General features: G+C 36.3%; 1 protein-coding gene across 1 annotated transcript; it reads right to left on the bottom strand.

Annotated features, from left to right (window-relative positions):
- Window positions 1-200: 200 nt before the first annotated feature.
- On the bottom strand, window positions 201-15604 carry xrra1 (X-ray radiation resistance associated 1). The gene is made up of 18 exons (XM_053478992.1): window positions 15547-15604; window positions 15291-15396; window positions 13444-13619; window positions 13135-13206; window positions 12887-12959; window positions 12699-12796; window positions 11716-11864; window positions 11533-11634; window positions 9213-9292; window positions 9045-9115; window positions 5306-5371; window positions 5125-5218; window positions 4853-4971; window positions 4136-4360; window positions 3695-3854; window positions 3498-3613; window positions 2794-2899; window positions 201-1219 (listed from the first exon to the last, which is right to left on the bottom strand). Exons 2-18 carry the CDS (start codon window positions 15379-15381, stop codon window positions 1077-1079), a joined length of 1941 nt encoding a protein of 646 aa, XP_053334967.1. The 5' UTR covers window positions 15382-15396; window positions 15547-15604; the 3' UTR covers window positions 201-1076.
- Between the last annotated feature and the right edge of the window lie 1662 nt (window positions 15605-17266).

Below are 17266 nucleotides of genomic sequence, written 5' to 3'. Positions count from 1 at the left end.
TGAATGTGCTCGCTGAGCACTTGATTAGGCTGGAAACAGATCAAGTCATATGACCTCTCCTTGATGCAAAAAACATTAGTTCACAGAAGTGCACTTAAAAATCAAATGGAAAAGTAAGAAGTCATTTTTATTTTTATTCAGAACAGGCACCATGCCCATAGATGTACTCCTAGTTATGAGAATAGGGATGAAATGGCTTTACTGATGAGCAGAACAGGTGATTATATAAAGAAAAACATACTTTTTGCATCTCAGTTGGTTTCAGAACAGAAGTATCAATCTTAGTCGAAGAGGAAAATGTGACTGCATCAAAAATGTGAACCACGAATAAGGAAAGAATAAAAGACTTGGGGGCATACTGATAGACCAAAAGTATATCTGATAGTAAGTTCAGGAATAAAGGTTTTATTCCACTTTTAAAAGAGCAGTTTGCCAGCAATTTAAATTTTGTACTTGATTTGTATTTAAGAGTGACATATCATACATTTCATAAAACATTTACTGTGATGTACTCTACATGTGAGAAACAAGTTGCTGCTATCTCATTATAGCACCCATAAATAAGTCTTTTGGTAAACAGGGTCTTTACCTTCTCTCTTGAAGTAATTAAAACAGAAAAAAAGCAGTTTGTCATTTTATGAGCAAAATGCAAAGTCTGTTTTTAAAAATATTCTGTCAGAAAACTTGCCTTCCTACGGAGGAAAACATAAATTTTGAGCTTTAAGCCTAATAGTTATGAAGTATTGAATACCAGGTCACCTCCCAAACATTTTAAATAAATATTTCCTTACAGAAAACATCACAGTTTGTTTATCTGGAGCCTCGGATGCTATTCACATTTATGGATAATTAATACACTGGGCAAGACAATGTATTTGAAGAGTATCAGTCCCTTATGATACCAAGACGTATCTAACATACTTAATAATGTAACAGCACTGTGGTATAAATTAATTTGAAAGGAGTTGTTGGCAAAACAAAATACACATAAAAGGCAAATTAATTGTTTTACTGATACCTAATATTTGAATTTATTTCAGCTGATTTTTCCACCTAATGTTCCGTTTAAAGTTCCTTTACAGTATGTTGTTCTCAATTTGTGCTACTTGTTCCATTGACTTCAAGTGGATCATCTTGTACTTGCTCTTCAGATCTTTCAGTAAAAATAGTGCCTTTTCATATTCATCCTTGTATAAATGTTTTCCACGAAGAACTTCATCTGTTAAGAACAAATGGACAACAAGAATGATACATAACAATTACCAAATTCTGCATGTAATAATAATATATTATATGAAGTAGGGTGTAGTGTCAACTAAATGAAAACTTTATCGCTGTTCAATTTTAAATACTGATGTCCAACATGTCTAATGACATGTGGAAGGCTCAGTGTAGCAAACTAGCAATAACAACTGTGCACCATGAATCCCGCTCAGTCCTTCAAACACTGACTGCCCTGATAACTGATGAGATAATAAAATAACAGCTGCAACACCAAGCTGAGCACTTTCCAGTAAACCTATTTCTCAAGACTTTCAACAGATCATCTCTGACTCAGGCTTATTTATTATTGGATCGTTTTTAGTCTCCAGATCTGCCATTATTACATTTGTGTAACCTTAACCAACCAGGCCCGATGGTGTAACAAGATAAATATTCAACAACATGGAGAGTAAATATCATGACTCAGCAAATTACAGCCCCTCAAAAGTAGTGGAACAGCCAGTCTCATTCTTTTGTTTTGCCATACACTGGGGACATTTGGGTTTAAAATTATTTCCTGATATTTACATCCAGTTGTGTTAAACCACATAGAATATGCGCCTTTGGAATCAGAAAACCTGAGCAATACGTCAGTTTTCTTCTGCCGCTTCTTTCAGTTGTTTATTCATTAAGCTGGGGACAGGTCAAGTTACTGTATATGACAAGAATATACAGTACTGTATATTTACCTCTCAAAACACAAAGTTGATATCTTGTTTATTTTTACTGGATTAGTTGCCGTGCCATAACAGATTAGTCTATACCGCTTCATTCTGTACATGTACTCCAGGAATTAGAAAAGAAGAAAAAGAACTTTGTCGTAGAGCTTTGATAAATACAGCAGAGCAGATACAGTATATTCACTTCCCTATTATACTCATTTACACACTTCAGGCAATTTGCAGCCTTATCTTTGTCTTTGGACCGTGGGAGTAAATCACAGTATCCAAAGAAAACCTGCCAAGCAAAGGGAGAACATGCAAGCTCAACGCAGATCCTAGTCAGAAATCGAACCCGGTACATGGAGGTGCAAGGTGACAGTGCTAATTACTAAGCCACCATGCCACCTATTTAATTAATAAAATAAGGTAATTGAAAAAATATATATATATATATTTTTAGTTGATTTGTGTGTTTGTATGGGGAAAAGGATATGCATACATCCCATATGTACTGTTTAGGTAGTTATTGATGTCACTAGCCTCCTCTTTTTGTTAGTACACCAGTGGTTTCTTTCTTTTTCAGTTCATTGTTGTACTAGCTACAGTAAGCCTAGTGCTTGAGTTGTTGCTGTTGTTATTAAAAATTTGTCAACACTATATGACCAATTAAAATGAAGGACTTAACAATACTGTGGGATAAATATTTATTTTTAGTCTAATCTATGCAAAATGCTTAAACCACAACCTGCAAACATGACAATTAACAGGCAGCAACAGTTTTACAATATTTACGAAAACTACAAAACTGGCAACACTCAGGATACAGTACTTGGGTACTGTTTAGTCTAAGCAAAACACAGAAGCTTACCCAAAGAGACTTCACTTATTGTTTTTCTTTCCTTCATTTTTGTGAGAAGTTCTTTAACCTTCTCTCCTTTCATTTTTGGTTGTTTCACATGAAGCAAATTTCTGGTCTGGAAAATGAGAAAAATTGTATTTTGTCATAACAAACAAAATTAAATCATCAATGCACTGTATTTGCACTGATTAGTCATATTATATACATTATAGGACACACTGACACACACTGACACATTATTTAGCAGTCTATTGTTATAGATGTATTCAACTTACAGTCCAGTGCACCACAAAACATTAGAATATTAGATTTTATTCAAAAAGTGATACACTTATATATTCTAGATTCATTGCATTTAATATGAAATATTTCCTGCCTTTGTTTGTTTTAATTATATTTGTTCTGAATAGTTCTGAACCTGAATTTTTACATCAGTCTGTCTCATTACTTGATACATGCTAACATGATGAGTAATTAATCTCTGACTCACTCTTGTTCTGTTAGTTTAATAATTTTAAGTTATTTAAACATTGCAAAATTTTAACTACATCTAATAACAAACAGAATTGGTTGAAATCCATTTCATTATGTGACATTACTATCCAACAACATAATCAAAGAGCAAATAACAGCTTGACAAAGATTTGAAGGCCAAATGTTTATAGATTTATTAAATATTTGATTTTTATTTATGTGTGAATCCATTTATTTACTCTTTTTGACTGTTCTTTATATGGTCTTTGTAGATGATCAAGATTTGCTTTGGAATCTCTGTACACAAGCAGGTTCTTTAGCGTGTACTCCAGAGCTCTCACAGTCTGCTGGATTCCTGACAAGCCATAAAAAAGCCATTAATATTACATTCTTAAATATTACGTTACCATGACAGTCTAATAAAATCAGTGCTTACCAACAGGCTTGGGCATGTCTATTTCCAAATTATCATCTAGCAGGGCTTCATAACCAAGGAGTTTATCTGAGTATTGTTTTGCATTAGTTCTCTCAAGGTGTATGATGCTAGCCGTCTGCTCTGTTCTGTCCTGATACCTGGGTCCACACAAACCATTTACCTGGGAAATTATAAAGAAAAGAAGGGTATCATCTTTGCTAAATTTTTTTAAAGTTATACAATTCAGATAAATATATATATATATATATATATATATATATATATATATAAATAAAAAACAATAGTAATAAAGTTAGAGTATATTGTATGTGACTATTAACAGTCTTAGCTGGAACATTCCACTCCTTACAGTTTTAATCTTATTAGATGATTAAATATTCCTGCTCGTGAACTTTTCCAGCAGTTACTTTTCCAATGATAAAATATTTAAAGACAAATTACCTCAGTTACAAAGAATAAGTCTTCATTTTGCAAAGTCTCATTTTCAATTTTTGAATTTTCCCTTTCCAAAGGCTGTGATACACTGGAAGCATTGACAACATCCTCCTTCGTCATCTCCACAGTATTGGTTTGTGTGGAGCTGTGGGGTAATGTGTCACTTGTGGACTTGAAATCTAATGGGTGATGTCTGTTTTTTTGTTTAGTAACTTTGTCCACAGAATAGATCTGTGAAGCATACAAGACTCTTGTTATTAAGGAACACTTTGGGATTCCAGGTTTTACCTGCATTTATTTATTAATTGGCAGCTACACCTACAGTAGCAAGATTCAAGAAAAAAAATACAAACTTAACATGCCCTATTCTTAATGAAACCCTGACAGTTTCATAAATATTAAATAAAGTGGGCTCACAGGAAAAAATTTTACCACTCAAATTAAAAATGAAACAAACATAATCTTAGTTTTATGGCTGCCACACTTATTGTCTCCCATGTACATTGTTACCACAGAAACAACTTTTTTCTATTAAAAATAGAGCAAGTATATTGATGTTTAATGCAAGTATAATAACATGTTAGAAACATGCGATTTCCAGCTTCTGTCAGACTTGCTGTCATGGGCGATTAATTAATAACTTCTGACTTCATGATTAAGAATTCATCAGAGCCCAGGCATAATGAAAGTAAACAATATTAGTTTCATAAAGGGATAAATTACCTTTCTTTTAGGGTTGACAGGCAGCAAAAAATGTGGTTTTATAAGACCAACTGACTTCCTACGTCTTATTTTAATACCAAGTCTATCCTGAAGAAACCAGGTCAACATTGGTGGGTCACCTAAAACACAGAAGTAGTAGAAAGAAGAGAAGACTCTTGACTTACTGCATTCATTAAAATGACAACAAAAGGGAAAAAAAGAACTGTAAACTGAACTCTGAACTCTAAACCTGTTCAGAGCATACATACTGTATATATGTATAAAGAGCTTACCACTCTTCTGTGTAGTCAGTGGGTTTGAGTAAATTATGAGCTCACTAAGCAAGGGAAACAATGCCACAGCTAACAATCCCTCTTCTTCAAATATCTGAGGAAACAGACATTTAATAATTACCACTCCACTTAAATCACCATATTTTTCCTACATTGAAACTGTAAGGGATGGTAAACAGACCTTATTGTTAGCTAGATTTAGATACCGAAGCTCTGGAAGTGGTGGGCAGAAATGTTCCTCGTCCTCCTAAGAATTTTGGCAAGTCAGAAATAGATTATTATGTTATTATATATAAGGTACACTGCCTGGCCAAAAAAAAGTCAGGTTAACATTTCATTTCAACACCTTTAGCTTTCATTAGAGTGCACATTCACCATGAGATTGTTTCCACAACCTTATGCAACATGACAAAACTTATTTTTACCCAGACCTGCTTTAAATTTTAAAGAGTCGAAAAAGGAGAGAAGGAAGGCATGTTCAAAAGCAGAGAGGGAAAAGGAAAGGCAAGAGTTTAGGAGTGATAGTAGGGACTTTGAATGTTGGGACCATGACAGGGAAGGGAAGAGAGTTGGTTGATATGATGCAGAGAAGGAAGGTGGATATACTGTGTGTCCAGGAGACCAGGTGAAAAGGTAGCAAGGCCAGAAGCTTAGAAACAGGGTTCAAATTGTTTTACCATGGTGTAGATAGGAAAAGAAATGGAGTAGGAGTTATTCTGAAAGAAGAGTTTGTAAGGAATGTTCTAGAGGTGAAGAGAGTATCAGATAGGATGAGTCTGAAGCTGGAAATTGAAGGGATAATGTTCAATGTTGTTAGTGGTTATGCCCCACAGGTAGGATGTGAGTTAGAAGAGAAGGAGAAATTCTGAAATGAGTTAGATGAAGTGATGCAGAGCATCCCCAAAGGTGAGAGAGTGGTGATTGGTGCAGACTTCAATGGACATGTAGATGAATGGAACAGAGGTGATGAAAATGTGATGGGAAGGTTTGGTTTTCAGGACAGGAATGTAGAAGGACACATGGTGGTGGACTTTGCAAAGAGGATGGAAATGGCAGTAGTAAATACTTTCTTCCAGAAGAGGCAGAAACATAGGGTGACATATAAGAGTGGAGGCAGAACTCAGGTGGACTACATCTTGTGTCGACGTTGTAATCTGAAAAAGATCAGTGACTGCAAAGGTTTGGTAGGGGAGAGTGAAGCCAGACAACACAGAATGGTGGTGTGTAAAATAACCCTGGTGGTGAGGAAGGTGAAGAGGACAAAGGCAGAGCAAAGGACAAAGTGGTGAAAGCTAAGAAAGAAAAAAATGTTGTGTAATCTTTCAGGAGGAGTTGAGAAAGGCTATGGGTGGTCAGGAGGGGCTTTCAGTTGACTGGACAACTACAGCCAATGTGATCAGGTAGACAGGTAGGAGGGTACTTGGTATATCATCAGGTAAGGGAAAAGTGGACAAGGAGACTTGGTGGTGGAATAAGGAAGTCCAGGAGTGTATACAGGGAAAGAGGCGAGCTAAGAAGAAGTGGGACACTGAGAGGACTGAAGAGAGTAGACAGTACAGGGAGATGCAGTGTAAGGTGAAGGTAGAGGTGGCAAAGGCCAAACAAAGAGCATATGAGGACTTGTATGCTAGGCTGGACAGTAAGGAGGGAGAGGTGGATCTGTATAGGTTGGTGAGGCAGAGAGATAGAGATGGAAATGTACTGACAGATGCCAGGAGGGTGATGGGAAGATGCAAGGAGTACTTTGACGAGTTGATGAATGAGGAAAACGAAAGAGAACAAAGAGTAGAAGAAGTGACTGTTGTGGAACAGGAAGTAGAAAATATTAGTAAAAGTGAGGTGAGAAGGGCGTTGAAGAGAATAAAGAGTGGAAAGGCTGTTGGTCCTGATGACATACATATAGAGGTATGGAAGTGCTTAGGAGAGGTGGCAGTAGAGTTTCTGACTAGTTTGTTTAACAAGATCTTGGAGAGTGAGAGGATCCCAAAGGAATGGAGGAGAAGTGTATTGGTGCTGATTTTTAAGAACAAGGGAGATGTGCAGAGCTGTGGCAATTACAGAGGTATAAAGCTAATAAGCCATACAATGAAGATGTGGGAAAGAGTAGTGGAAGCTAGGTTAAGGGCAGAGGTGAGCATTTGTGAGCAGCAATATGGTTTTATGCCTAGAAAGAGTACATCAGATGCAGTATTTGCTGTGAGGATGCTGGTGGAGAAGTACAGAGAAGGTAATAAAAAGTTGCATTGTGTCTTTGTAGATTTAAAGAAAGGATATGACAGAGTGCCGAGAGAGCAGCTGTGGTGTTGCATGAAGAAGTCTGGAGTGGCAGAGAAGTATGTTAGAGTGGTGCAGGACATGTATGAGAGCGCTAAGACAGTGGTAAGTGTGACAGAAGAATTTAAGGTGGAGATGGGTCAGCATCAAGGATCGGCTTTGAGCCCCTTTTTGTTTGCTGTGGTAATGGACAGGATGACAGTAAAGGTAAGACAGGAGTCTCCATGGACTATGATGTTTGCAGATGACATTGTGCTTTGTAGAGAGAGCACAGGGAACAGGTAAAGAAAATTTGGAGAGGTGGAGGTATGCTCTGGAAAGCAGAGGAATGAAGGTTAGCTGCAGCAAGACAGAATACATGTGTGTGAATGAGAGGGACCAAAGAGGAACGGTGAGGCTACAGGGAGCAGAGGTAAAGAAGGTGCAGTACTTTTAAGTACTTAAGGTCAACGGTTCAGAGCAACGAAGAGTGTTCAAAGGAGGTAAAGAGGCGGGTACAGGCAGGTTGGAATGGGTGGAGAAAAGTGTCAGGTGTGTTGTGCGATAAAAGAGTATCAGCGAGAATGAAAGGAAAGGTGTACAGGACAGTGGTGACAGTGGAACTTTGGGCGACAAGGATGGATAGGATCATGAATGAGTTCATCAGCGGACAACCTATGTTAGATGTTTTGGAGATAAAGTCAAAGAGGCCAGATTGAGGTGGTTTGGACATGTTAGAAGGAGAGATTGTGAATATATCGGTAGAAGGATGCTGAGGTTGAAACTGCCTGGCAGGAGGTCTAGAGGAATACCAAAGAGGAGATTTATGGATACAGTGAGAGAGGACATGAAGTTAGTTGGTGTAGGAGAAGAGGATGCAAAGGACAGGGTTAGATGGAGGCAGATGATTCGCTGTGGCGACCCCTAAAAGGGAACAGCCGAAAGACAAAGAAGAAGACCTTTTGACTAAGATCTGATATAAATGATGGGATAGTTGAACCACTTTGTTTTTGTGACCAATTAAATATTACCATTTCCCATTGCTCCAAAATCAAGTTTTTATGCTCCCTAATAAACTTTTTTTTGTTTTGTTTTTTTATCTAGTTAGCCTTACTAATCTAAGGGTTTTCTTATGCCCACACATCTGTTTAGTCCCAATTCTGTGAGTTATTAAAATGCTCTTACTTTCACTATTAAAAAAGCTGTGATTCTACTGTTGGTTACATCATGAAAAAATGTTTTTATGATGCAAAAGCACCAACAGTTTAAGTAATTTCTGGCCACATTTGTTTTTCTGAAGTTGGCAGTTCAACAGTATGCGTTCATGTTTTAATAATGTGTTGGACAGTTCTTATCCCGATTCCAGTGATTTCAGCAATCTCCTTAGATAATTTTTTTTTTCTTGATGGAGGCCACTAATTTGACCCCTCTGAAACATAGTAATATTTTTTCCATGACTGTGAGATATTTCTTCTGACATGTTTGTTTAAAAAATGAGAAGCTACTCACTGCATCAGTTCATGTTAAAATAATTATTTTATCCCAAATATATAAATATCTGCAGTAAGTATCCAGCTTAATTGAATATTTGTCAATTACAATAAACAAATAAAATTCACAGTGTGACATTTTTTGGGAAGGCAATGTATAATAAATAATATTAATACCAACTGTGGTGATTCCATATTAGTCTGCATATTTAAATGCTTTTGTTGGTTCACTTGGGACTGAGTGTAACCTGAGGGTGGAAAAAATAACATTAATGCCTATAATATCATAATGCATAATTTAATATATACCAACTGAAAACTTTAAGCTTTTTATGTCTGAGGCACCTGGCACCCATAGTGGTGGCATCAGCTGAAGGTAAGGAACTTCAGAAATGTAGTTTCCTTCTAAATTTAAATGCTGAAGCCTGAAATCATGCAAACAAAAATCTATTAATCAAGTATAAGAAAATATCTGAATGTTATTACTGTGTGGGCATGTGTGAGTAATGACAATAAACGTGTAAATAAGTGAAATAATATTTAGTATGTTTTAGTATGATACATTTATACCACAGCTCTGATGAATGCTTAGTTTTGATTGGACAGTAGGTGATAGATGCTCTATAACTGCAGCAAATAATAAATTATATCACATTTTCTTGCTAATATGCCAAGCTGCAGTTTTTTGTTTCATTAACTTCAAGAAGGAAAAGCAAAAAGGGCTTGTTGAGGATAACATTATACATAATGTTAAATTAAAATTTTATATTATATATATACAAAGTCAAGACTCTAATTCAAATAAATGTCAAAATACTGTGGTGTTAAAGTAATAAAGTCTGCCCTTATAATAAAATAACTAGCTGCAACAGTGAAGTAATGGTAGTCAGTGGTAGAGGTAACTATGCTAGGATTACAGTACATTACAACACTGTCATTGATTATTTTCCCCAGGTTCGTTATTCCTTACTTTGTGAATTTGTCTGTGTGAGGTACTGTCCTTTTCGGCAAATAATCTCAGTCGTTACTTAAACACTACTACTGGAAGTATATACACTTTAGAACCATGAAAATACACTACACATTATATACATTACAGTGGAACCTCAGATTACGAGTAATGCGGTTTACGAGTGTTCCGCAAAACGAGCAAAGATTTTTAATTCAATTTAACTTGAAAAACGAGCATTTTCTTGGTTTACGAGCACCGAGTATCATGTTTTACGCATGCGCTTCTTGTTTTGACGCCGAGCGTCACGTGATCACAACTGAGCCAACGGTTTCTTTTTCTCTTGCGCTGCGAAAACGTGTGCGCGCGCGAGTAAGGCAAAAGAAAATCTCAATACAGAGGTTAAAAATCTATTTTCTTCCTCATCGCGGTGTGTTTGTGTGTGTGAAACCCTCATTCACAAACACACACGCGCGCACAGAAATGAAGGCAAGAGACACACACTCTGCTCTCCAAAGAAACTCTGTCGCAAATCTTTTCAGAGGTAAGGTGCTGGGTTATTTGTTTGTTTGTTTTAATTAACAGCAGGGATTCTGTTAGTTTGCGCTCACACGAGTGTCTTTAGCGATGTTTATTGCTTGTTTTTTAGATAAAACAGTGTAGCGGGAGAGAGACGTTGGTTTATGTTAACGGAAGTGTGGAGATGCATTGTGGGTAATGCAGTCCGGTGTGTGTGAACGCGAATGTGAGATTTAAGTTAGGATATTGAGCCTGAGTGTTGTTCTTCAGTAGTTTTTTTTGTTGGATTTAAGTGCAGGATCCACCCGAAAGTTTGTAATATAACCTGACAATGCAGAAAATAAAAGAACGGAGGCATCGACCAGTTTGTCCTTTTTATTATTACATGAGCATGGATTAACGGGCTGTTACACTGTCGCGAGCAACATAAAATAAAGCGGAGAAGCTTTAATAATTTAGAAGAGAACAACAGTCTTTCCATTAATGTGTGTGTGAGTGTGTTTAAATGAGAGAAGAAAATTTTTATGTGTAAGATGAGGAGGGGGAGACAAGAGGGGCTGAAAGCAAGAGTCTCCACTTACTCTAGCCTCACACACACACACATACACAGCGCCTGCGTGCACAAAGGGAAACGCTTATCTGATGGGATTTATTTTTTACTTTTTTAAAAGGGTAACGTGCAGGTTAATTTGTTTTATTTTTACTTAATATTTTGTATTAATTATTTTTATGTATTTATTTTTTTGGGCTGTATAACGAATAATTTAAGTTTCCATTATTTCTTATGAATTTGGTTTACGAGTGTTTTGGAATACGAGCCCACTTCCGGAACGAATTATGCTCGTAATCAAAGGTTCCACTGTATATGAATGAATATATACATCTCAGGAAAAGGGGGGTACAAAAGTTTTTCCTTTTTGTTGGAGTACTACATATTTTGTACCTGCTCACATGCATATAATATACACTAACAATGATGAGACCACAATTATCTTTAAAGTAAAGCTTTGTAGATTAAAGGTGCCTAGTCAATGTACAAAATATAAGTAAACATGGAAGGGCGCAGTTTATTTCTCGCTCATTCTGAAAATGCATCAGGAAAAAAAGTGAAGAATTCTTTCTGTAAAAATTGCTGGAATGCAAACAATACAATCCCAGTACGGTTGTACGATTGATCCCAATGCAAAAATAACTAACCTTTTTAAATTTGAAAGACTTCTAAAGACACAAGAGGACAGTTTATTATCATCCAGCATTAACACTTCAAGACTCTGAAACAATCCACTGCTCCCGGGAGCCCTGTTAAAAGAAGGTACATCAATTTTATTTTTGTTGTGTATTTTTGACTGTAGAACAGTTACTGTAATAAACAATACTTACAAATGACCATGGGGACTATTAAGACCAGCCATATCAGGTGGAAGTGTCTGTAGATCATTTCCAGTCAGATGAAGTACCTTTAATTTTGGTAGAAGGCCAATAGCTAATACACCATCACTTGATAAATTGTTATATGACAGATCCAGGACCTATTGCAGGAAAACACTGCAATTATCAAAACATTTAGGATTTAGGAGTATATGGTACACTGTGTTTAATAAAAACAGCTAATCACTTAAATGGGAATAAAATGGGCAACTAATTTCATTGGACATCCCACATGTCCCAGTGACAATAAAGATTTTCTGTTCTTTTCTATTCCTAAATTGGCCATGCTTTCTAGGTGTGTGGGATGTCATATCCTCTCTATCCACTGTCAATCCCATCAAAAGTACAAAATCTGTAATTTGTAAACTTATGAATACTGAGAGCTAGAAATAGTTCCTATACGTGGTGTGCATATACGGTATAAAGTATTTATCAATGGTTTGTAACATGGCTCAGCCAGTCAGGTTTTATGCATTATGTTTATAATAATGCTTATCACAATACATTATTAGCAAATATTTATAGGTGTGTACTTATAAATATTAGACTGCTTGAGCTCTGTAAATTATGTCGATTTTAACCTAATGTGTTTCATCTATGGAACTACCTCTACTCTGTCCAGTGGCTCTACTCTATTTAACAAATAGCTAAAAGGTACCATGTATAATTTTAAAATGCATCTAATATTTCAGTAGTTGGATTGTGATTAGCGGGTTCCTAGATGCTATAATTCTGAGAATCCCTGTGCTAAGCAACTGACCCGTGAAATGGTAAGAAAAAGAAGAAGAAGAAGAAGAAACTGTTTCACTAACAAAGTTTGGCACATCCCCCAACACAATGCAGCATAAACCTATTCAGCACATTATGCAAGTCATGCTAACCATTGGCAGATTTTGATTACATTATTTTGCATTCATTCTAGGCATGAGACCTACCTGTAATGTAGGAAAATCTACAGCATTAACTTCCACAATGGTAAGGCCATTTAAAGACAACTCCAGCTCCCTCAGTAAAGGAAACCTGCTAAAAGCCTCTAAATGTATCACATAAACACCAGATTAGTTTTGATCAATGGCCAAGTGTATATATGACTATTTCATGCTGGTTGAAATAAGCATATTACCAAGGGTTAAATAGTTGTCAGAAGCATTAATGTAAGCAACACTGTCAAATTCCTCCAAACCTTCTAGTTTAACCTGCCCAAATAAAGATAAATCAGATCAGAAAAAACAGACCCTAAAAAAGCCAAATCTTTTTAGATCTGATGAGAAGGCTTGTTATGGGCAAAAAAATAAATAAATAAAAACTGTGATTATACATACAACAAGCCAAAAAGATACAGAACATTGAATGACAAGCTATCGGTCCTACCGACTCCAGCTTCCTTTCACTTATGTCCACAGAGCAAAGATCAGACGGTCTGTCCACACAGTGCAGAGCCATCTGGAGAAGAACAAGAGAAGTACACATCATATTCAGTTCAAAATGTAATCAGTAAATAGACTATGCAGCAGAAATTGTAGGTTGTACAAACATTCGCCATTTTAATCCAGTACACATCACATGCAGTCAGTCACTGCATTCCTACCAAATGACCAGGATGATAAATGGATCTGATAAAATAGAATCTATTTTAGACAGTGTGATAAATAAGAAATAAAAGCTGGCAGTCATTCTTACCAAAATCTCTCCATTTAAAGTGTTTCCAGAACTTTTTGGTGTCCTTTGCTCAAGCCTTTCACATTCATACTGACCCGATGGTCCTGTGCAAAAGTTTTTTACTGATGTTTGCTGCTTTAAGAACTTGTTTCGGTCCTCCACACTCTCTCTGTGGGCAATTAACCAATGGCCTGCTCCTTTAAAGACAATAGTAAATTCTAAACAGGGTGCATGTCCGTATGGGTGGCAAAGAGTGTTGTAAATTTATTGACAAAAAACAACATTCTTTTTTTCAGGAGTGTTAATTTCTGCATAATATGTATATTGAGAACATTTTCTCAATCCGATACTGCCAAGAGTAGCCAGACATGCCCTTTTTTCAGACTACACTGTCATTATAATGAAAAACACTTTTGCTTAAGTAATTAAATTTTCTTCGCTTTTGCTGAGTGACATCTGTTTCCAATTTTTTACTGAGAATTTTGCAGTGAGTGAAACAGAGAAATGTTATGTGGTGAATGTGTGGTAAAACACAGTACTTCAGTCCCATAGACTAATGTCATGTCTGAAGGGAAGCCAGGGCGAAGTTTTGATGGCTGTGACTTCCAGTGGATTTAGCTGCATGTGTTAGTTTACTGTAGTGGTTGTTTTATTGTGGTTGTTTACACACAGACAAAAAGAACTTTGTACATAATAAACATGTGGGCTAGTTTTAAAAAATGAAGTAGGATGGAAAGTATTTTGGTATGTATGTCAAGTCAAGTTTACACAATTGGGCTTGTAAGTCATGTGTTTAATATATGTAGCTACTGTTTTTTTTAAATATACTGCAGTGATTAATATGTTTCAGCTGGCAATAAGTTATTTAACCGTAACTGATGCAGTGAGCACATTTCTTAAACAACCACTTCAGAAAAAATATCATATGGACATGGCGAAGATGTTACTCTGTTCCAGAGGGGGAAAATTATTATCCTACAAAAACAACTAAGCAGACTGCTGAGACTATTAAAATTGGGTAAGAATTGTAAAAAGGCTTACATCTGCTAAGGAGCATAAAGAATGGACTGTGGAAAAAGTCATGTCGTCTGATGAGTCCAGATTTACCCTGTTCTAGGGTGATGAGTGCATCAGGGTAAGAAGAGATACACAGATGAAGTGATGTATCCATTATGCCTAGTGCATCCCACACAAACCTGTGGGGGCAGTGTTATAATCTGGGATTGGTTCTAATAGTCAGGTCTAGGTTTAGCAGTGTTATGTTCTAAATGAGGTCAGCTGATGACCTGAACTTACTAAATGAACCAGGTTTTCCACAGGATGCATTGAGCTCATTGAGCTCAAATTGTGAATGAGTGGTTCAAGAAGCATAAGACAGCATTTTCCAGACCTAAACCCCATTGAAAAAGTTTAGGATGTGCTGGGAAGGCTTTACACAGTGTACCGAATTTCGCATCATAAATACATGATTTTGGAGAGAAATTAGGGACTGAAATAAATGTCACTGCATATGTGCACATGGCCATAATCAAAGCAAAAGGTAGTCTTAAAAAATAGTAGTGTGTGTTTTTTTTTTTTTTGTTTGTTTTTTTGGCCAGGTCATAGTTTTTAGTATATATATATATATATATATATATATATATATATATATATACATACATGCAACGCACACACAAAGATCTACACCACAAATACCTATAGTATTTTAAACTAATATGCCAGCTGGCATCTCTGATATTCCTTTAGCACAGAGCAATTGCTTGCAAATTACAAGATATAATTTGGTTCCATTAGACTTGCAGTAATACTGTTTATATTTGTACGAAATTGCATAATACAGTAGAATAGTATAAATTTCTGTAACTTACCTTCTTTACTCTGATGTAATGTTCTTATCGGGAAACAATTTGTGGGGAAACTTTCTCCGTTGTCCAGTTTATAAACTCCCACACCAGCCATTTTTGGTCTGAATACCTATTATCCACAAAGGAAACAACAACAAAAAAAACAGATGAGCTAATCTAACATCAACCACCAATATACACAACTACACATATACCGGCAAATATACAGTACCGATAATAATAATAATAATAATCTGCAAGTCTGTATGATGTAATGTACCTGCACTGAAGCAGATTGTTGTAGAGTGGTCTCCTAGCGACAACAACAAAGATGTCTGGGAGTTGTGGTACATTATACAGTTCCTGCAAGAAGTAAAAAAAATATACTGTTTATTATAATGTTTTCATTATATTTCCCCAAAATGCCATCAACACTAAAACATTCATTTCATTCTTTTAGAGGAAACAAAATAAATGATAAAAGTTTTCTTTAAATGCATGCGTTTCCCATAATGCAATCGGGCAAGGATTTCCGCATTCAGTTTAAGGCCATTTCCAGCCGGGTATTTTCTTTATTTTTTTTTCCAAAGGCTTCGCCTTTAATGACCAAAATTACGTTTGCGTGTGGACGATAGGCGAAAACCGCTGAGAAAAATCTCTAAGTTTTTAAAAATACCCGGTACGTGTGAACATACTACAGTATGTTAGGAAAGAACCATTTACTCGTTCATTATAATTTACTCTCTTACAGCTAAGGTTTATAATAGGAAGAAATGTGAAATAATGAGTAATAACTTAAATCTTCATTCAAGTGACAGTGACACAAAGCAAACTGTTACTACCGTTTGAAGCGACAGGGAATGCAAACCCACTCAGGCACTCGATCACATCACTGCTTTATCCTGTACAGGGGCAGAGAGGGCCTGGATCCTATCCCAGGAGACTTAGGACACGGGGACTCTCTGCCAATCTCTTGCAGGGCACATACGTACACACACGCACTATGGGGCAAATTGGGATGCCAATTAACCTTATCTGCATGTCTTCAGACTTTGGGAGAAAACCCACTAAGCACAGAGAGAACATGCAAACTCTATTACAGGGAATACAGTGTAAAAAATTAATACCTCATGTATTTACCCTAGGCCAACTCTAACTAGAAGGATGCAATGCTGCATCACTTTCCCACCCTGTAGTATATTCTCTATAACAAAAATAAAAGTTTTACTAAAATATCTGGGTTGGTAAGGGAGTTCCATTTTCTTACAACGGTATAGTTTCATACTCATCCATTTGTTTACTGTATTTGTGGTCAATAGCACTTTAATTATTATTATTATTATTTTTTAAATATCAAACAGGGTGGCACAGTAACTTTCAGTTCCAAGGTTGGGTTTTTGAAAATTAGCTCTGGTTTGTGTGTGTGTGTGTGTGTGTGTGTGTGTGTGTGTGGAGTTTTTATTTGTTTAATGGGTTCCCTCCGGGAAATCTGGTTTCCCATCACTGTTGGAAACTTGCAGTGTATGCCGATTGGTGTTTCCAAAGTGCCCATAGTGTATCATTCAGTGTGTGCTTGTGCCCTGTGATGAGCACACACACCATCTAAGATGTATGCCCTACATGAATTTGTCAGGATTAGTTGAACAGACAAAGGATGGATGGGGAAAAAATTAAGAAATAAAGGAAAGCAAGGAAGCATTACATTCAACAAATTTTGGTAACACTAATGCTGTTTGGGCATTTTTCAACTGTATGAAAAATTACTACAGCTGGTTCTGATTCTTACCTGCTTTTCTATAATAAAAAAAAATAAAACATCAATAACATATTCCTACAGCCGCCAAGAAAAACCTGCAAAAACAACTTTGCTCAGTAAAGAGAAAAACATACAGATTTCCAATTTACATTAATGGTTGCTTTTCTAAGAATGAAACATCATACCATAATGACACCAGACTTTATGAGGAGGGAAATACAAAAGAATGGGTTTCTCCAGGTAA

This window comes from Clarias gariepinus, chromosome 19 (genome assembly GCF_024256425.1).
Source record: "Clarias gariepinus isolate MV-2021 ecotype Netherlands chromosome 19, CGAR_prim_01v2, whole genome shotgun sequence".
NCBI classification, from domain to species: Eukaryota; Metazoa; Chordata; class Actinopteri; order Siluriformes; family Clariidae; genus Clarias; species Clarias gariepinus.
This window is presented reverse-complemented; position numbering and strand designations above follow the sequence as displayed.